We start from the raw sequence: 22,120 nt of genomic DNA, 5'->3' as shown, positions 1-22,120 counted from the left end.
CTATCAATATCACTATTTTGAAATATAATACTAAAATAAGAAAATAAATATTGTAAATGTTAAAACAAATAGTATAATATAAAAATATCCAATAATGATAATAATAGTAATAAATAGAAAAACTTGTAAATGTTAAAACAAATAGTATAATATAAAAATATCCAATAATGATAATAATAGTAATAAATAGAAAAACTTGTTATTTTTCATAATTTAAGTAAAGTCAAGCATATGAAAGAAAATAAAGTGATAAATATGATGTGTAATTTAAAAAATAAAAAATAAGTTTTTTAAATAAATAAAAAATAAAATTATGTATTAATAGATATGATAAATTTTTATCACCAAGCATGTGAATATTTAATTTGAGTCTTGAATATGTAACTATATTAAATATTAGAAGAATTTTATGATTTAAAATAATTCTATCTGATTCAATTAAAATTGTCTCTAATAAAAGATATTTATAATCTAAACTAAAGAAATATAAGATAATTTTTTTTATTTTTATAATAATCATCTTAAAAGTGATATTGATATTGATTATAATTTTTATTAGTTTATAATATAAATCTTTTTAGACTTTCATATAAATTTAAAAGAAAAGGTGTGAGTTAAGCTTGTATAAAAAAATAGGGTGTAAAAGAAGAAAAGATGTACATAAATAAGGGATGGATATATATGTGAATACTAGTAAAATCGAAAAGAGAAGGGTAACATCGTCTTGTTATGTTTTAAATAAGGTTCACATTCGTTGACCCTTAGAATTCCAGTGGCGGCCCCTACGCCGTTGGCCTTGGTTAACTCCTCTTTCTCTCTCTTTGTCCATGTCCTTCTTTCTAGTATTAAAAAGCCAAGCCACTAACAACCAACATAACAAAGCAGATAAGAACCCAACCCAAACCCTGCTCTCTCTGCAACACTGTCTCTCTCTCTCTCTCTCTGTTGTGTTGTTTTGTGTCCACACCAAGGAAAGGAGATCGAAACCAAGCAAAGCAAGATTTTCCCTCTTCTTAACTACTACTAAGACATACATACAACAACTTCATATATGGAGGAACTCTTCTCCTCCCTCAAGCTTCTCTCTTTTACCTTCATGCTCCTTCTCTTCCTCCTCAAGCTCACTGTCTTGCTCTGGTGGCGACCCAGAAAAATTGAAGGCCATTTCTCCAAGCAAGGGATCAGAGGCCCCCCTTATCGTTTCTTCATTGGAAACGTTAAGGAACTTGTCGGCATGATGTTGAAGGCCTCTTCTCAACCTATGCCTTTCTCCCATAACATTCTCCCCAGAGTCCTTTCCTTCTACCATCACTGGAAGAAAATTTATGGTACATTCATCCATTCTTCACATAATATATAATAATATATACAATTCCTTCTAGCTTCCTTTTCTCAATTTCAAAACCAACAAACAAATGTATTTCATATTATACCATTTTATTATCTATCTCTAAACGAACAGTCCTCTTCATCATCATTAAAGTTGGTGCTCTTCAGTGCCATCATGATGATGATGTTTCTTTTTGCAAGCTCTTTGTTACTTCCATCAGAATTTAAGACTTTTCAAGCCTCCGGAGTTAGGGTGCTTCTTTTTGCAACTTTTCAGGCTTTTCTTTTTCTCATCAGTTACTACTTCCTAGCTGTTTGATGCATGATGTTGAAGTTCCAAGTTGGGACGCTAGCTCCACCTCCTTTTTTTCTTTTTTTCTTCACTACCCTCCTTGAATTAATAATCCTTGCCTCAAAATCCAACAAGGCTTCAGCTTGATGTGTAATATTGCAATCAGACAACTGACTGTGTGCTCTGTAAGGATGTCAGTAATACAAATATTGTCCATATTCTTAACTTGTTCTTTTTATTATTAAAATGATTAAGTACTCTCAAATGTAAACAGTCATAATTTGTATGATTTGAAGTGCACTTTGAAGGCATTGCGGAGTTGCCATCTGTTTTCCATTGTCCTCCTTGGGAGGAATTGAAATGTGACAATGTTGTTGTATATGATTGGTAACCGTTTTAAAAAAAATAAAAAAATTGACTTGTCTTCTTCCCATCTCCTATGTTATCTCTCTCAATGTCTCTGTGCTGTAGGGTCTACACTAAACTAATGGCTGTGATGTTTCCTGCTCCTTCCCTCTTTTGCAAACTTGACACTTACTACTTGCGGGAGCGGGACTGTGCTTCCTACTTGCATCTTTCACCTCACTCTTAATTTCTTTATCAATACAACAAATTTTAATATTAGTGCTACACTCACGACTAATTAATATTTGATCTCCAGGTGCAACATTCCTAGTTTGGTTTGGACCCACTGTTCGTCTCACCGTCTCTGAGCCAGACCTCATCCGGGAAATCTTCACATCCAAGTCAGAATTTTACGAGAAAAACGAAGCTCCACCACTTGTGAAGCAGCTAGAAGGTGATGGGCTCCTTAGCCTCAAAGGAGAAAAATGGGCTCACCACAGAAAAATTATCTCTCCCACTTTTCACATGGAAAATCTCAAAGTAAATAACTCGAACCCCACCCCCATTTTGATTATTATTATTATTATGGTATATATATAAATAAATAAATAATTAAGATTTGGTGTTATGGTTATTTAATTAGTTGCTGGTACCGGTGATGGCAACAAGCGTGGTAGAGATGCTGGAAAAGTGGTCGGCAATGGGTGAGAAGGGCGAGGTAGAAATCGAAGTTTCGGAGTGGTTTCAAAGCCTAACAGAAGATGTCATTACGAGGACCGCGTTTGGAAGCAGCTACGAAGATGGCAAAGCCATTTTCCGATTACAGGCCCAACAAATGGACTTGGCCGCCGATGCTTTCCAAAAAGTATTCATCCCAGGTTACAGGTAATTGATCAATAATCGCATTTTCATTTGATTTCCAAGGGTGTGTTGATTAAGAAAAGAAACATTTGGAATATACATAGATTCTTTCCCACAAGGAGGAATATAAGATCTTGGAAATTGGAGAAGGAGATTAAGAAATCGCTGGTGAAGCTGATCTCACGACGGAGAGAGAATGAGAAAGGGTGTGGGGTGGAGGAAAAAGAAAAAGGGCCAAAGGATTTGTTGGGACTAATGATTCAGGCATCGAACATGAACATGAACATGTCCAATGTCACAGTGGATGACATGGTGGAAGAGTGCAAGAGCTTTTTCTTTGCAGGCAAACAGACCACATCCAACCTGCTGACGTGGACGACCATTCTCCTTGCTATGCACCCACACTGGCAGGTGCGGGCACGTGAGGAGGTTCTCAAGGTGTGCGGATCACGTGACCACCCCACCAAAGACCATGTTGCAAAGCTAAGGACGGTAAGCAAACGCAAACGCAAATATTCAAATATGTCTTTTTTCAAATTTTAAATGGGGAAATGATCTGGTGCAGCTGAGCATGATAGTGAACGAGTCGTTAAGACTGTACCCGCCGACGATCGCGACGATAAGAAGGGCGAAAGCGGACGTGGATTTGGGGGGATACAAGATACCAGGAGGGACGGAGCTGCTGATTCCAATCCTGGCCGTTCATCACGATCAAGCGATATGGGGGAAGGATGCGAACGAGTTCAATCCGGGGCGGTTCAGAGAAGGGGTGTCAAGAGCGGGCAAGCATCCATTGGGCTTCATACCGTTTGGAGTAGGTGTGCGGACATGCATCGGACAAAACCTGGCGCTGCTACAAACCAAACTCGCCCTTGCAATCATACTCCAGCGTTTTACTTTCTGCTTGGCCCCTACTTATCAGCACGCCCCAACCGTCCTCATGCTTCTCTACCCTCAGTACGGCGCACCTATCATTTTCCAACTCATCCACTAACTATATGCCTAACTCTTCACTTGTCTATATTTCTAATGCATTTTTTGCCCTCTTTGTTCACTCTAACCATTGCTTTCTTTCTTCTTTTTTTTAATCCTCTCCCTCTATCTGTACTATATATTCAAATATCTCTTATCATTTCATTTTTAAGAAATGGAATTCTTCCGTTACAATATCTCGACCTCTCGACCTTTACACTATATAATTGATCGTGAAAAGTACAGAATTGTGTACCCCATGAAGGACCCCTTGGGAAGGGTCACGGGTAAGAAAAAACAAGAAAAAAAAAAAATATATTGAGTGGTTAATTAATTGACGCATTTTGTTTTTCAATTCTTTATTTTTAATCCCCTGCTCTTTTGTTTTATTAGGAGGGTTTTCTTATTTCAATTTTATTTCCCTTCTTGTCTCTAATTTTTCAAGTTATATATCGTCAGTAACCTGTACCTCCAAAATAAATAACTCATCTTTTCATTACCTCTATCCAAACGCAGCACAATCACGAGGCACAAGCCAAACTTTTTCTAACAAGACAAATGAATAGAAGATCATTAAATATAACTATTTTTTTTTAGCAACTTACATTTGAGACAACATAATTTATCTTTTCATTTAATTTCCAGAAATTGGAAAAGTTTTGGAACTTAATAACCAGGCTCCCCTGTCACACTTAACTCCACCATGAACTTGTAAACTGCAATCTATATTCGCCTTATTCAGTGAAAGAAGCAATTTGATGCAAGGTGTTAATTAGTATATATAATTGGTGACTATTGCTGACAAATAATACATGGTGGTTCGCGTTGGATATTACACAACAAATAAAGATAATTATTTTAGCACATGATATCAAAAGAGATCGATCACACATTTTATCAATTTTTTTTTTCTAGAATGGATTTAATTTGTAGGGACAAAAGGGTAAAAAAAAAAAGCTTCATGGCAGGCAACGAGAAGGTATGGTTATATTTATATAGTAGCTAGGAAGTAGATGAAGGAACATTGGAAACCGAATTTCTAAACAAATACTATCTGCCACTGACATCAAGACCAATAAATCTTTATCAACGGTTGACCCCAAAGAAGAAGCATTGGTTAAGATTTTATTCATAATCTCACCCTCCATGATGAAGAATCATGAGCTTTTCAATGCCCTCTGCACTTTTGCAATCTCCATAGATGTAGTTTGCCGACTTCTAGAACAAAACTCATGACTATTGTTAGGCACTGAACTCTACTGTTCTTCACTTTCCAAGAAAGACATGTCATAATATCCCTTTCTTATTGCATGGAGTGGTAGTATAGCAAATTGAAGCTTTCTTGAATTAAGAGTAAATGCTATACAGGTAAGATTCCGAAATCCCATAGTTGTTGGGTTTCTAAGTTCCTTCTCATCCCATTGTTTATTCGCTTTACACTTGTCATTTGTGCAACCCCCGTTTCCCAGCACCACGCAGTTTGGTAGTACATGTTAACGTTGTTTCTAATGTGTTGGCAAATAATAGTTAAGATAAACCCAACTGTTGATTTTTTTTTTTTCCCAAAAAAATCCAAATTATTAGATAGATTTAAATGATGGACAAGAAGAATAAATAAATAAAAAATACAAGTCACTAGCATGAAGCACATAATGAAGAATTAGGATAAGGACGTATTTGGACTTTCTGACTTATTTTTTTGATTGTTTATTAAATGATATATAGTTTAGGAGAAACTCGTTGCCTTGCTTGCCTCCCTAGTAGCTTCCTTGTATTTATTATATAGTGCTGTTTGCAGGGCCATGCAGAAGAGTAAGATTTCTGTTACCTGCAGGATTTAAAGTAAGAACTAGTACTTTTAAGACATAAAATGTTCTTTTGAAGCAAAGGGGACCATAATCCAGCATGCAGCACATTGTTTATTGGTGTTCTTTTATGGAATTTGCGGCATTTGAGTTGTAATTTAGTAAGAAGTAAGATTTAGAGCAACACCTTGTGTACTGCTTTTTGGGATCTTCTGATCCCCTTCCGTGGAGTGGGGGGGAAAGAATTCTAATTTATCAGTATTTGCTGGTCCCCAAGATGCATGTGGTTAGGGGAAATCTTCTTGTCCTCTAATTTGAGTTTTCTTTTTTTTTTTTAGCTTTTATTAAAGCAACCAAAGCATGCCATGCAGCATGTGGCCCCATTGCATAATTACCTTGTATGTCCTTAACTTTCAATTGCAAAAATTGTACACCTACACTCCTAGAGCTTATTGCAAGTCATTTATTCCCCTCTCTCTCTTGTGTTAATCTTGAAAATTGTGTCAATATAATTAGCACTACTACCGTTGCTCTTGTTATATTGTTTTTATATCATGATTTGGCATTCTATATAAGCTATGCTACTGTGTTGCTGTGGATGATAATCCAAGTACGCTTTTGCTATGAATCATGGGAATCGCAGATTACGCCTTGAGCATACCAATTGCATAAAACAAGAAACTAATGTTTCACGTACTGATATATATATATTTTTTATACTAATAGTACAATATTTGTTCTATTATTTATAGCATCGCTCTCATTAATAGTCCTAGTAATCTGCGAACTAATTTTATCGGTTCTATATTGCTGGAGGCTTCTGTTCGTTAATTTGTGCTTTGTCTGAGCATTCTTCCGCGTTAACATCTAAGCAGTGTCCCCCTATGGTTTGCTAAATGACAAAATCTACATTCCAATTAAATTTTAGCTCTGCATGGCTTTGAAATTTATGTTTCTACTTTTACTTTCTAGTAGTACTTTATATATGTATCGAAATTTGCACTTGAATCAATGCTTGTCTTCAGTACGTACCCCCCAAAAAATAAAAATAAAAACTCCATTATTATTCATGAGTGTTTGCTCTTAATGGGGGGATACTAGTACCAGGTGGCACTCAATAATATAATTTTTTATTTTAGTAAATGGACAGCTCATGTTATTTTAGTAAACCTAACCTGCTGTTTCATAACTATTTTGCTTCTCTGCCAAAAATTAGAGAATATTTTTAAAATCCCAAGTAAATGCTCAAGATCTATGGGCACTGGTAAGCACAGTATTTTTGCAATTATAAGAAAAACTGTACTAAATTAATCCTGAATGTCCCCTAATTAGGCACTGATGCCAAAGCAATTGAGCTGGCTAATGTCTGCCCTTGTTTAATTACACCTTGTCGGTCTGTCATGTACCAATAACCAAATTGCAATAGCAATGCTCTTCTTTAAGATGATTGCCAAAATTTTATGTCTCATGAAGCAAGCCACCCTCTCTCCATTTAACCTTGCCTTAGGATCAATATCTCAGTGAGTGCATCAATTTTGCAGAGAGATCTTCCATCCCTTAATTAAATTACCTGCTAGTACCAAGAAATGGGAATCAAGAATTCCTTTCAGTAGTATTCATGGATTAGGTACATCTGCCTGCCATAACTCCAAAATAGTGAGGGAAAGACATTTGTATTTAATGAAGAAAAAAAAGACATTTATATTTTTTTTATGATATGTAATGGGAATAAGATGTAAATTATTAAGACCTTTGGTAAAAAAAACTATGGCAACGGAATACAATATTTAATCCAAGAATAAGACTTTTTAAAATGTTTATATATATGTTACATGAATTCAGAGTCTTGATGTAAATTCTCAATGAAAAAACAGAATTGAAGGCAGCACAGCAATAGATGGATAAATATGTCGTCATTAACAAATTACGTACAATCAAACATATATGTCATTGATTCTTTTTCTGTTTACATTTTTATTCTTCTTTTAAGCAAGATATATATAAGGGCAAGGTGGTAATAACACTCAGAAGTTGCTCAACCTCAACAGCGCCTCATGTTTGAAATGGGGGTGTATATTGGGGCCAATATATGAAAAGACCTGTCCCATATTATTTCTCACAATTAACTTTGGTGTTCAGAAAATACATATTCATGTGATGTACAGATGTTGAGGGTGAGAGTGATCCTAAAATGCTAACTCAAAACTTGTAGGCTTCATTCTCTTTCTCTCATAACGAGAGAGAGAGGCAGCATCACATGGGAATACCAATCATGAAGGAAGCATATGAGACAATGGTAGAGGATTTGGTGGAGCCACATTAATGCACAACTCATTTGTAGGTTTCCTATCCGTCAACTCTTTCTATAAGGGTCTTAGAAGAAATGTGGAACTCATTCTCTTTTTTTTTTGGATAAAAATATCCAGAACTCAATCATAGAGCATTTGATAAGCAACATTGCATACACGATTACTGGCTGTAAAAAGAAAATCTTAAAATGGCCCTGCCTAAAGGAATGACAGTTTCACAATTCACATTAAGCTTTGTTGGTGATACTGGTGACAAGCTCACTTGTGATGTCCTGTAGTCATCTTTTAAAGCATTTTTTTTATAATTCAAACATAATAGTGATATAAAACGTGCAGTGATCTTTCTTTGTATACATATTTTAAATTTTTATTTAAAATATAAAATTGTATTAATAACCTAATTCGATTAGAATGAAGAATATTTGTGAACTTCACTAAAAAATATATTTTTAAAGACTTACGGAATCAATGTATTATATTTTACCCAATTTTCAAGATCTTTGCCATTTTAATTGTGCATGCTATAAAATCTTTTAAATTTAATCAAACTTTAAACTTTTGTACCCTTCAAACCCTAAACTCTAAATTTTATCCTAAGGAGTTGTCTACTTACCCCAAGTAAAAATAGAGTTAAGCAATCCCATCAAAACTAATTGGTAGAATTCTCTTATTGCAGTTGCATTTGGATATTTCACCAATTAAAATTATTATAATAACTAAAAATTAAAAAAAACAACAACTGAGGTCGAGTATAAAATATCAAGAAATTAAAATTTCACATTTATCATAATAGAGAGAAAAAACATAATATATTTTTTATTGGTAAAAATAATTTTTACGTAAATTTCATTGTACAAGAAATATTTAGACTACCGAAATAAATGTAGACTACAAATATTACAAATGGTCAAAATGTTGTCATCTGATCAACATGCAATTGCGTGACCCGTTAACCTTATAGCAATGGTTGAAGGAGTTTCTCAATTTTGGGACAATCATGATTTTGTAATATTTCTAATAATCTGCCTATCTTCCCTAGTTAAGCTTTGTCGTACCAAAAAATTTGATAAGTGGGTCACTTTCTACCAAAACTTTCAGAGCCAGAAGCCCCCAATCATCAAATCAAATCTCAAGTCCCGTTAGCACCCACCAAAGATGAGCAACAAATACATTATTGCGCACATCCAGATTTTAAGCATAGGTTCAGTTTCAGTCATTTATCCAAACATTTATGCCATTCTCATCAAAGCAGGTATCCCCGTCTTCTAGGCCAAACCATGTCGCATCCGTTATGATTGATAATCGGGTAAAGTTCGTGTCAAATGTTAAATAGTACAATTCAATTTATTTTTTGAATTTAGTACTATTGAAATTATAAAACATTTGCTTTTCAATAAAATTGTTGAGAATGTTTAACAAACTTGAGAAGTGCTTATATAGTTGGGTAGACACCCCCTTATGAATCGATTTTTAAGATGACTTTTCGAATGTCTTTGTTGTACTATAAAATTTAATAAAAATGACAATCTATATCTAAAAAAATAAGAAATTATGAAGGATAGTCATCACTCACAATCACAAAGTTACACACACAAACCACAAGTTTTTTCTCTCTATTTTTCAGAGAGGCCACTTGGTCAGTGATTACTTTTGATACCCAAAACGATTTTTAGGTTTTCATCATACATTTAAACTCCAAAATAATTTTGGAGATTGGAGTTTAATTTTAAGAAGCAACTGTAATATTTTAGTACTAAATGAATTGTCTAATACGTGATTCGTTTTTGGAGTGCCTCTTTAAACACGATTAGTATAGATTGAATGAAAATTTAGTGTAGCAGCACCAGGAAACAGAAACAGGTCAAGCAACTATGCAAATGGACGAGTAAATGTCAAGAACTCCAAATATAAAACATCTCTTATCTAAATATGTCCTCCAAATATGAAGAAGTTATTTATTTGATCAATACTTAGAAAGAAAAGGACAATTTTGTTTTGTTATGGATCAGATTTATTTTTGGGTCCATGTGACAATTTTATTTAAAACCTAATAAATGTCAGGTCCAAGACTTTGGGGTCCGAAGGTCCACCAGGGGTCCAGGGCCACTTGGCATGGCCCAAACCCACTTTCTTTTTCGTAGGATATTGGTCCACTAAAAAAAGTTGCAGGAACACGGTTAGGATTGGGTCGCTTATCTTCTGATAAACTTTTAGTTTTAGGAGCAAGACCACCAAAACAGTAACAATTGAAAATAACCATACAATGAGCATGGTTTTGATGAGATAATTGTAATAGACGCAGCGATAGCATACTATGCCCTCGACATGGTGCATTGTCAGTATTTTCTTTTTTGTTGTTGCAATCGAGGAAGTATATAAGACTTCTTATTTGACATTATTAATTTTCAGTATTGATAAAATCGTTTAAATTTGATATAATATCAGTCTGAAGATTTTATTTTAAAAAATGTCGAACATTGTCATATATAAATCGTCCAAGTATTGGGAGGAAAACTGTCGCCTTTTCCATAGAAGTGGATTCAATTATGGACATTTCTCCTTAGGCGAGTAGGAAAAACTGTCTGTTGTTCCCATAGAATTTGACTGTTATCTGTTTCCTAAAATGTTGGACTCAATGTGTTTGACTTTGTTTTTTAAGTTTTAAAAATTAGTTTTTAAGAATTTTCAAAAACTATTTTTTAAAAAATAGAGGTAAAGAAAAAGAATTGATTGGTTCATATATAAACTTTTACATTAGTGCATGCCTATTAAATTCAAAGAGAAAACTAACTTAGAAATATATGTTTTTTAATTTTAAAAACTAAAAAATATATTTTAGTTCTGAAAATTGTTTTCAAAAACTAATTTTATCAAACCATTTTTTGTTGTGTTAAAAAAAGAAAGGAAAACGGCTTTAAAAAATGAGAAACAATAGGATGCAAATTTTTATAATCTTCCATGCAGCATAAAATTAGTATATTTAGAGTTTAGATAACTGGCAGTTCACCTCAGTCGAAAGCATACGAAGAATTTCCATCCAAATGTATATCAGGAACCTCTTTTTTTTTTTTTTCTTTCAATATTGTACCTTTGCGTTTGCATTATGAAATACTATCAGTTAAAGATAGTCAACAGTAACACACGCACACTAACACAAGAAAAGCTATTGTACTGAGGCATAAAAGTTTATAAGACCTTGATTATCAAAAGTTTAGTCAGGCTAAGCTGTGCCATTTACACAAACTTTCACATATTGCACCAGATAATTAAGAGATTTTGATAAAATGAGTGAAATGAAACAGACTAGCCCAGGGTTTAAAGGTCGTAAATGTCAAACTAAACATGTACTAACAATGGAAGGGAAAAAAAATCATAAGTTAAGCAAGCTATTCAGCTTTTCAAGACCAGGGTTTTGACATGCGAGGAACATGCTTCAAATGAGCACCGGATTCCACATCGATTAAACATCAGACTGAAGCCAAAAAGTTTCACAGAACACGCACATATCTTTGACCAACTGAAAGATATTTGGCCATCCAAAACTGATATCCAAGGTCTCCAGCTCTAGAGACATGGTGATGTAAAGAACACCGATAACAGTTGAAATAAGGATTAATAAGATTCTCAATCAGAAAAAGAAGTATAACATGCCGATAAAGAGCATAAAATCTATTTACTTATGTTTGGTTCAAAGCTTGGAATTGGGGAATATATGGATAAAACGTATATTCCGTGGATGACCATACCTTGTGTCATTTCGGCTTTAATGTGGCCATGTTCTTCCAAGAGCCATTTGGACCTTGTGCTATTGATCATTGCTGAGCATTGATTCACTAGCCACAAAGCAATGACAACTTTCATGTGTAAGCTTACAACCATAAAATTGAAAACAATGTTCACGTAACTTGTAAAGTAGTAAATGCACAAGTACTGGAACAGCATTGTTCAAAGCAGTCATGGCAGGTACTGGATGATCTGAAAGGTTAATCCAATCAATCAATAAATATCACAAATTGTAAACTAGCATGAGGTGTTGCTAATAGTTTGGAAGAAAGTGAATACTTTCCATAGTTAGGTATCCTCATCAGAAACTAAAGTCTTTTCAGCTGCAATGTCTACTGCATTGGGTTCTAAGGTTCTGTTAAAATTGTCTGAAAAACAGATGCTTCTTTAAGCATTCAGGCAGCTTAATGATGTTACTATTAGTTAATTAGTTAATATATGTGGTCATCAGTTGTTCAGTTATACAGAAAATGGCCAATTAAATTCATACCTAGTGCAAGCTTCTTCTACCCTCTAGTTATAATTAAATTAACATTCCAAAGTTGGACATTCAACATTTTTACCATTAGCTAGGCTTTGACATGTAAACAACCTTTGTATGTGTGCAAAGAAAATATCAGTGATCATTTCATTAGCAACACATTGATAGTGAGCCATGCATCAGCATGCAGAAGATATCACAATTGAATAAGCTAATAAGGTGAAATTATCAATTAGACATTCACATATCAAGTCACCATATTGTAGCTACAAGACTCTGAGCATGCATTCCTCCGCAAAACAGATATCTGAGGCTCACAGGTGGCCTGAAATGGAAGAATGCGAGAACTCCACAAACCTATGGATGTGTTGGCTTATCAAGGGCCACACTAGAAAAGCCATCCCTTGTCTAGAGCAAGAAAGAATCTGTAGAAATCTGGAAGCAACACCTATATGCCTCCTTCTCAGCCCTGGAAAATGCAGGGGAAGCATTACTAGTAAATGCAAATGACTTTGTTTATACTTCCAAATTATGGAGAACAGAGACAAGTATTACACAAGGTATGTCTCCTATATGACATTGCTTGTATCATTGTATGTACCATTTTAGAAAGCAAACAAAAGATTCTTTATCTGTTCTAATTAAAGAGCTATGAAATTAATGCAAAACAATCTTTTAAAATCAGCATAAAATATCAACAAATTATGCAAACACAAGTCCCATAAATCATGTTAGTTTTTGAGCCTCAATATAAACCAGCATTTTAGTATACCACTTAATTTCAAATCTCAGTAATCAGATCATGTCTTACAAGTGTCTGCAAAATCTAGAATGTAACAAAGGTTTCAGAAAGATCCTGGTATAGAATGTCTACCAGAACAAGCCTAATGGAAATTAAGAGGATATATCATAGATGAACTGATTAACAAGAGTTCAGAAATGATCACTTATTTACGAAGTTTAGCATGTACATTCACATCAAACTATATCACTAAGTCATAAAACATAAATGAAGGACCGAAATATTTCATCTTTCTTCTTACAGTTGAATGAGGCTGAGATCAAACTATTCCGAAACTCTATCCTAGGGAAAAAGTATTAAATTGAAGAGGAAAAAAATTCCTGTCATCTGAAAGGAATGCTGTTTTCAGAAGAAATCAAATTTCTTAGCTCCATTAAGTGTTCATCGTTTGATATGTGGAGCGAAAGACGGAGGTTTGTCATTAATGCTTCCTGTTCCCAACTTAAGGGTCCTGATGCATGCAATGCCTCAATTGTACAATGATAGGCATGCAACTCTAACCTATGAATTTCTGCCGCCAATTCCTCTTGTGTAGGAGGGGAACAATTCCCTTCCTCATCACTCCTCTGGCAGACAGACTCAGCATCACTAAATGAACTGTCTACATCATCAAAAGGACCTGCATATACAGGAAATTGCGATTTATAGGAATTCCTGCTAGTGATACTACAACTACCAACAGAGCATGTAACACTATAAGCATGATTTGATTCTAAGTTTTCTCCTGTCTGTTTCCTCCTCTCCATGTCAACCATATTAGAAATCCCAGTTTTTCTGTTGTTTACAGAAGCAGGTATGCATTCTTCAGCGATCACTTCTCTTGGAAAACTGACACCCTGTACCTGTTTGAGTGGTGTGGGTGGATTTCTAAGTCTTGCTCTGTGACATCTGCCTTCATTTTCACGTGCTCTAAACTTTGGGGGAGGCTTAGCATATGCGTCAACTTGTGAATTGCTTCCTCGTTTCAATGTTTTAAAAGAAACGAGTTTGGATTCCAGAATACTCAGTTTTTTCTTTTCAGGACGATAGTAAGCGGAACCTGACAGTTTTGTCTTTGTATACATCTTCTGAAGTTGGGCGCTAGAACGTTTTCTGTTTTCATGGCTGGAAGAACCCTGAAGATGGGAGAAGGATAAATAATTATACAACCATAAAACAGCAGAGGATCCAGACATAAAAAAAATAGTACAAAGAAAAATTCATGAAAGCTAATTAAAACAAAAAGAAAACAGGAAAACTGTAGAAAATATGAAAGTAAGAAACTGGTAATATTGAAAGTATAACAAGAAAAAGCAAATCCCAAATTTTTTAAACTTTGATTAGTTATTTTAGCAAACTCGATATGCTGAATGAATGAAATTTCAAAAGCTCAATCAAAAGTTAAAACCAACTCAACAGATGATGTGTAACAGTATCCACGTCTACAGCCAACAGAACTAGGCAATTGCTAAAGAAGATGAAACAAAAATTCACAAGGTAGAATAAAAGTACCTTTCCAACTATAATCCACTTGTCATCTTGCCAAGACTGTCTCACCCGAATGTCAAATTTGCTCACTTGAAATTCCAAAGAAGATCCAAGTAGCCTGACCAAAATGTGGTTTTTCCCAAAAACCTTCAAAACTGTAGCCATCTTCCATGAGAAATTCTGGAAGACCTCTACAACATCACCTGAATTCCAATTATCTGTGAGTTCAAGTGCAGGCGGACACGGCCTTATGTCTTTCCTGGACACCTGTTCCACAATTGCCTCACCAGCATCACTTTCATATCCATCATATTTCACAGTATAGTGGTGGCCATTACCACAAATGATCTCTGCATATAGCCAGGAGCCACACGGCACCTCAACTTTGCTTAACACTTCCACCTTATTCCCTTTCTTAAATCTCATGATTGCAAGTATATTACTCTAAAATTTCAACCTGAACACCTGTTGTTCAATAACAAAAATCAAAATAAAAAACATGACAAAAAAAAATTAAAAATAGCATACTTGCCAGCAGCTCAGAATCAGAAAAGAACAGGAAAAGGATTAAAATTTAAAAGCATCCCATCATCTCAACATGTAGAAACCACGGAATGGATGGTGATAGCAATCAATAAATAGAACATAATAACGTATAAACAGATAACTGGTTACAGAATCAACAAAAAAAATTAATCTGAAACTCTTACATCGAATTAATTTAGATCTTGACTTTTAAAATCGAAAAAAAAAAACCAATTTTGAGCCAATCATAAAGTAAGAAAATTTTGATCAGGAAAAAAAACACGAAGCTGAGGCCAAACAAAGCTAAATACAGAACTCCTTGCAAGTTTATGTTCAAAATAGACGACGATACATAACAGTAAAATTTAAAATAAAAACGCACAAACAGAAGGAGAAACAGACCAATCAGTCACGACAAAGTCCAATTGATTAGAAGTAGAACAAATGCCGTTAAACCGATTTTCATCTCATTCAAATGCTAAAACCGATCGAGTGTGCAGTGATTTGCTGAGTTTCAAGGTTCTTTCTTTTTGATATTCTGTTATCTCTCTCGTTTTCTCTAAATTTTATTTATTTTCTGAAGAAAAATAATAAAACTCAATAATAATACTAAATCGGGCAATAACAGAACCACAGAGAAGAATTCTGATTCTGTTTCCCTTCCCTCTGTTTCCTCGGCAACAACAAATCGTGCAGAAATTTGAAATTGAAAGCTCATTGAGAAAAAATTAAGCAATATTAATAACCCATTAATTATGCAGAGAAAGTGAATTAGTAGATGAAAACGGGAGGAGGAAATTGTAAGAAGGGAAGAGAAGAAAATTCACTGACCTTGTTTCGATTCAGAAGACGATCTTTTCGTCTCTGTGATTTTCACTCTCTCTTCCTCCTTGTTATTGTGATTACGGTTGTTGTAGAATTTTTCCTTTTTGTTTTTATTTGTAAAATTATCATATTTATTGTGTGTTTCCTATAAATTAAAATCCATTTTAATTTATTTTTTAATTAAGGAATTTTCATTGCCAAGCTGCCAACTGCCCAAGAATAGCTTGTTGAGGTGGGAATTAACTGTTACATCTTATTGTAAACATTCCTTGTGTCATGCATCTTCTTTCTTCCCTTAATTTCTTTCTGTTGCTCAATTTCATAATTATTATTCCCTTATTTGTTTTTTAATTTCATATTTTAACTCTAAAAGAATACCGAACTGACTCTATGTCTCTATCTTTATCTTTTTCTCTACTAACATTCTCCATTTGTTTGTTTTTAAACTAAAATCCTCTATTTGGGTTTATCGATGCAGATTTTCAAGGAATAAAAAACTAAAAATAAAGGGTATAGAAATTTCAAACGTGATTATGGGATAAGAAAATACTACTACTTCATAATACCGACATTATTTGAGGGGCTAATTTTACATTAATGGTGTGAGTGTAGTTTGACCTAAGTGTGCAAGATTATTGTTATTATTACTTTGCCATTTTGAAAGGAATTCAAACATTGCAAAAGAAATGTTTATTTAGAGAAGAAATTAGACGGTACTGACTACTAAGTACTATGCCAATATCTTTATTGATATTTGATAGAAATAAATATAAATGTTTTTGACATCCGGAAAAAGATTCCTATCATGAAAATTTCATTCCTTCGACGCAAATTATATGTTATTGTTCACACATAATTCTTTATTTATAATTTTATTTTTTTCGGATAAATCTAAGATATAATTTCAGATATAAAGAGAACACTAAACACTGAAATTATTTTAACTTAATTAATAGTATCGAGTTAAGTTCCTGAGCATGATTTGTAATTATGTCATTAATATTCAGATTGGATAAACTTGTTCTTTCTTGAGTCTTCTTTATTCTTCATTTTCTATTTTGTTGGTTTAATAATATGGTATTAGAACTCATTCATAGATCTCTATTGCACATCTTCCATGTCATGCCTAGCAACAACGATGATGGTAGCTCGAGAGGAACCAACAATGGTACTGCCCACTACAACAACAATTTTTCAACAATGGTTCTGGTGCACCCAGAAGAAAGACCAACGACGATTCTTGTTAACCCTTCGTTCAATGGAAGTAACTATTACTCATGAACCAGATCGATGAAGAGAGCTTTGATCACAAAGCACAAAAGGTTATTTCTTGACGAAAACATTAAGATATTAGATGACTTTGGCTAAGTTATGAAATGTATGATAAGTCCAACAATTTTGTTTGTTTCTGGATTGTAAATTTAGTTTTGAAATTGATAGGTTGATAGGATGGGTCTAGAAAGACACAAATAGGTGATCTTTAATATTGTCCTTTTAATATTAGTTTTATTTTTCTAAAATATTAGATGATGACAAGTATATGGTTGTCATCCATTACGGTTATTATATATTGTAAAGTTTGCACTCTCTTGAAGTATCAGTGAAAATTCGAAAATGTTTATGTTTATCTTTTCTCTTGATTTTTTAGAATGATAGGAGTAGTGAAAGGATAGAATATCTTGCACCTATCAAATGGTGTTTTCATGGAGAGACTCATGTATATGGAACACACATCAAAAGTGTAGAAAAACTTAAAAGGATTGAGTCTCAAAAGGATATCGAGTGTTAATTAGAGAATTGCAATAGGAAATTAATATATGCTTTCAAGTAGAATGTGATGCCAATCACTAACTACTTGTATAGAGTTGAAGGTTCTATGGGAAAAGTTTGAGATATACAGACATATACCTCAGTGCACATGCTTATTAAGTTGTACTTGTGATACATCAAGGAGTTCCATAAAATTCAAGAAACAATATTATATGATAAGGTTTCTTATGGGAATTAATGAGAATTTTGGAGTTATGCAGTTATAAATTCTCATCGTGAACTTATTGCCTAGTCTAGCAATTAAAAACAGGAGGTTGTGCACACTTTCGAAGAAAATCTTATACTTATATGGGAAAAGGTTCAACATGAAGGTAAAGGTAGTTCTAAGGAAAAAGTATGCACCTATTGTGGGACATTGGGACACACGATGGAGACATGCTATCATAAGCATGGTTTTCAACTTGGTTCTATATATAAGGGTAGTGATTTCGTAGCAAACAATGTGGGGAATGAATAAGTAGATTGCAAGTCAAAGATTAGAGGTGATAAAAAGTAATTATCCTCAAGTATTGCAACACTTACTTGAGAGGAATACAAATCCTTGATGTCATTGCTGCAAACGAGCAAGTAAAAAAGGATGTATGAAAGTGTACATTGTGTTGGCCAAATTTGTTCTTTACTTTCAACTAAGTATTAGGGAGATCGAATATTTGAAATGTATGGAACACATCTATCCTAGAGCATAATTCCTTATACTCCCCTGCATGGATCAAACCTATATTTCAAAAAGTTAAGGGTGTTTAGCTTTTTGTGTTTAATTTTTGTCTACATGCATAAAGGAATAAATTTAGTAATATGTTCAGGAAATGCATCTACTTGGGTCATAGGCCTAAAGTTAAAGGTTGGGTTGCCTATGATCTTGACAAAAAGGAACTCTTGTATTCCATAAACATTTGATTTTGTTATTAGTGTACCCATGTGAAGAAAGGACAACAACTTCTCATAAATGGGAATACTTGGATCAAGATTTTGATCCTACTAATAATCTTCATAAAGTACTTTACGAAAGTGATTACAAGATCCAAACATGGATTCACTCCACGGGGGCGGGCTGGGGGCTCGAGTCTCCCTCCTTTGGCACTTCTCATATACATAAATATATATTTTTAAGTTAGTTAATATAAAATTAATTATTTATGTTATTATTATAATAACTATAATAATTATTAAGGTTAGTTCATGTAAAATTACGATCAAATTAGTTATGTTTGTTATTATTACTGTAATAGTTAAAGATGATAACTAGAATAAAGTTGTGTAATACTAATTGTGTTTATTATTTTTATGATAATTATTAAGGTTATTAACATTTAAAATAAAAATTAGTTTCATTTTTATGTTTGAAAATACTAAATATTTTTTTATAAAAATTATTACTTATTAAAAGTTAGACATTTAAATAATTAGAAAAGAAGAAAGTTTTTTATCCCCTTTTATTATGTCTTTGGACTTGTTCCTGCTCACGGTTAATCATAAGTGTTAGGACTTTACAACATGGGACATTTAATATGGTCATCTCGTGGATGAAGAAGCTACTTAGTTGACCAAGATGTCTAATTGGGTAAAAAAAAAACATCTCACTTACTAAACTACCAATGTAGTGTAGTGTCCAACAACATCACAAATCGAATTTTAGATATGTAAGCTAATGTAGGCTCTCAACTTCTCACTAGTCTTATGCATTATCCATCTTCTCCAAAAAGGAACCAAACAACTATAAGGAAGCTTGTAATCGTAGATGTTGTGTTGATGCAATGCAAAAGGAACTCAAGGCCCTTGATTTGTCAACAAGAGTTGAAGCCTCTAAGAGTAGATTGGTGTAAAAAAATTAAAACAAAGACAAATGATAATATCAAGAGGTATAAATCCTTAGTGGTCATTAAGGATTGCATATATGTTGAAGGGTTAGATTTCTTTGAGAAATTTTCCCTAGTAGCAAAAATGACCATTTTCATACTTATGCTAGCCTTAGCATCAATTTATAACTAGAGATATAACCCAAACAACGACGAAATGTCAAAACACATTATTATAAAAAAATATTTATGTACAACTCTCATGAAGAAGCCGTGACTTGATTAAGCTTAGAACCAATCATCATCTTGTATATGCAAAGACACATTTTTTAAATTTGAGCCCATGATTAATTGATCACGAACTCAATCATTGTATTGGAGCTCATCTTTTTACTCTCACCATAATTAACTATGAAAAAAATAATAGAAATATATTAATTAAAAATATATTTGTAATTTAATTAAAGTATTATTCAAATATTACCTATTAAAATATATATGCATAAATATAAAACATTACAATAAATATATGTAATAAAAAAAATTATAAATTTCAAAGTTTGATGGGACAATAGTGCATCTTCAATGTAATAATTTGTAGCGCTTGTTACATAGGTTTTGCCACAACTTAGTATACAGTCATGTTTAATGCAGCCACAATAAAAGTGGTGTTTGAGTGTTATAGGATAAAAAAAATATTTATTAAATCTCTGTAAAGTTTATTTTTATTTTATATGCTCACACACATACATATACATATGTGTATTTTTCTACACATACATATATGTAAGTGTTGGTATGAGGTAGGGTGAATACTAAGATGTGGGCTTACACTTATCTTGTATCCCATTTTAACTTTTTGATGTGACATGCTATTAAAATTATTATTATTTACATATATGCATATCTATTTTTTAAATTAAAAAAAATCAAACATTAGTGATTTTGTAAGTGACAAAAGTATTACATAAGTTTCATGGTAATTTTCATGATTTACTTTTGTATCCTTATTTTAACTTTAAATTTAAAAATTTAAAAATGAATCTAAATGTCTAGACATGATGGACTCAATCTAAACCAACTTGTTTGTAAACATGTTGGTTTGAGTTAGGTTTCACAAAAAATGAGACAAATTCAATCCATACAATTTTGATTATGTTAGATCATGAGTTTAACAAAACTCATCCTAACATGTGAATACCCTAATCTAAAAGCCTTCCCCAGGTTTATGTATCTTGATTGTGGTGGAAGAACTCACATAATATCCCATACTCCATAGTAATGTGCATATTGGTGATACTACTTATTCACCATGATTTGAGGTGCAATCCAAGATGGTAGAGGTCCTTAACAAATGTAAAATAAATTCAGTCACAATTTTGAGAAGTTATACTTCTAAGATTAACCATTTTTATAGAGTTCATCCCCCAACATAAAATCAAATTAATTTAACATGACTAAATTTATAATTCTAATTTGTTGTGTAAACTCGATATCCACATATCATCAATTATTATGATTGTGTTTAGTAGGATATACAACAAATCTCAACAAGAATTTATATTGAAATTTACATATTGCATATCAATAGGTAAAATTTAAGAATCAAACACATACCATAGTTAATGTGAGCAGAAGACTCAACCAAATGTGTCAATTTCTATTGACACCTTATATTTTTCTATAAGATTTTTACTACGATCAATTTATTTGTTTTAGTAGTATAATTAAACATATTTGAGTTAATTTATATAATAAATTTGATTTTTTCTTCTTTTAAAAGTAAAGTATTTTTATAGTAAAAAACCATAATACCTATTTCTTGAGGGATAAAGATCAATGAAATAAATTTTGTCTCAAAGTCTTAATATATATGGTCAAGAAATCGAACTCCTGTTAATATATTAGTATGTTTTAAAAAAATCCAATTTTCAACCAATTATGTGAAACCTTATTAATATAAGTTTGATTGATATATTTCTTCAATCTAATTGAAATTAAAATAATTACACCATCTATGCACTTTAAATTTACTTTTTTTAATCACAGCATATAAGTTTCAACTTACAATCTCTTACAAGTCATTCATAGTCAAATGTTCCCAACAGTCCAACCAATCCCAAGACATTAAGTTTTTATATATATATAACTATCCTACTACGTATACGTTTTCATTAAAAACATGTTTAAGCTTATACTTAGTATCCCATGCATCTCTGTCAAAAAAAAAATATCCCGTGCATTTATGATTATACTTTCTAATTTGAATAAAATGTGCAAAATATAAATTTAAGAGTAAGTATAATACAAATTATAAACAATTAAATTTAAAAAATTGAAAATAACCTATGCCGTTCTCTACATAATACATACCGAGTGATCAAATTTTCACAAAAAATGAAAAACGAGTAATCAATTTGACCATTTACAAATTAAATGGGTTGACTTTGATTTATTATTTTAAAAATATATTTTAAAGGAATTATTTTTCTCCGGAACTAAAAACATTTTTCTCATTTCTTTTTAGGATAACTGTGATTAAGTGGTATTTATCTAGTCTAGTTCAAAACATGTATTGTATTTAAAATTATTAAGAAATACTACTATATTGTGAAGAGTAATACTGTAATAATTTAGAATGTATTTGAAAATCATATTTTAACTTTATAATATACAAAATACTCTCCATAACGAATTT

General features: G+C 32.7%; 2 protein-coding genes across 6 annotated transcripts; one reads left to right on the top strand and one right to left on the bottom strand.

Annotated features, from left to right (window-relative positions):
• Positions 1–785: 785 nt before the first annotated feature.
• LOC114411708 (cytochrome P450 734A1-like) lies at positions 786–3,996 on the top strand. The gene is made up of 5 exons (XM_028375368.1): positions 786–1,328; positions 2,283–2,506; positions 2,610–2,851; positions 2,932–3,319; positions 3,393–3,996. Exons 1-5 carry the CDS (start codon positions 1,052–1,054, stop codon positions 3,819–3,821), a joined length of 1,560 nt encoding a protein of 519 aa, XP_028231169.1. The 5' UTR covers positions 786–1,051; the 3' UTR covers positions 3,822–3,996.
• A 7,089-nt stretch (positions 3,997–11,085) lies between these two features.
• Positions 11,086–15,933, bottom strand: LOC114411707. 5 transcript variants are annotated; one of them, XM_028375364.1, is made up of 6 exons: positions 15,803–15,933; positions 14,471–14,911; positions 13,481–14,094; positions 12,434–12,646; positions 11,660–11,746; positions 11,086–11,477 (listed from the first exon to the last, which is right to left on the bottom strand). In XM_028375364.1, exons 2-4 carry the CDS (start codon positions 14,870–14,872, stop codon positions 12,586–12,588), a joined length of 1,077 nt encoding a protein of 358 aa, XP_028231165.1. In that variant the 5' UTR covers positions 14,873–14,911; positions 15,803–15,933; the 3' UTR covers positions 11,086–11,477; positions 11,660–11,746; positions 12,434–12,585. The 5 variants fall into 5 exon arrangements, with proteins under 5 accessions (XP_028231165.1, XP_028231167.1, XP_028231168.1 ...); XM_028375366.1 differs by having other exon boundaries at positions 11,660–11,888; positions 12,535–12,646; XM_028375367.1 differs by having other exon boundaries at positions 12,535–12,646.
• Between the last annotated feature and the right edge of the window lie 6,187 nt (positions 15,934–22,120).

Source organism: Glycine soja, chromosome 5, assembly GCF_004193775.1.
Source record: "Glycine soja cultivar W05 chromosome 5, ASM419377v2, whole genome shotgun sequence".
In the NCBI taxonomy this organism is placed as follows: Eukaryota; Viridiplantae; Streptophyta; class Magnoliopsida; order Fabales; family Fabaceae; genus Glycine; species Glycine soja.
The sequence above is the reverse complement of the archived record's forward strand: the minus strand, read 5'-3'. Positions and strand labels throughout refer to the sequence as shown.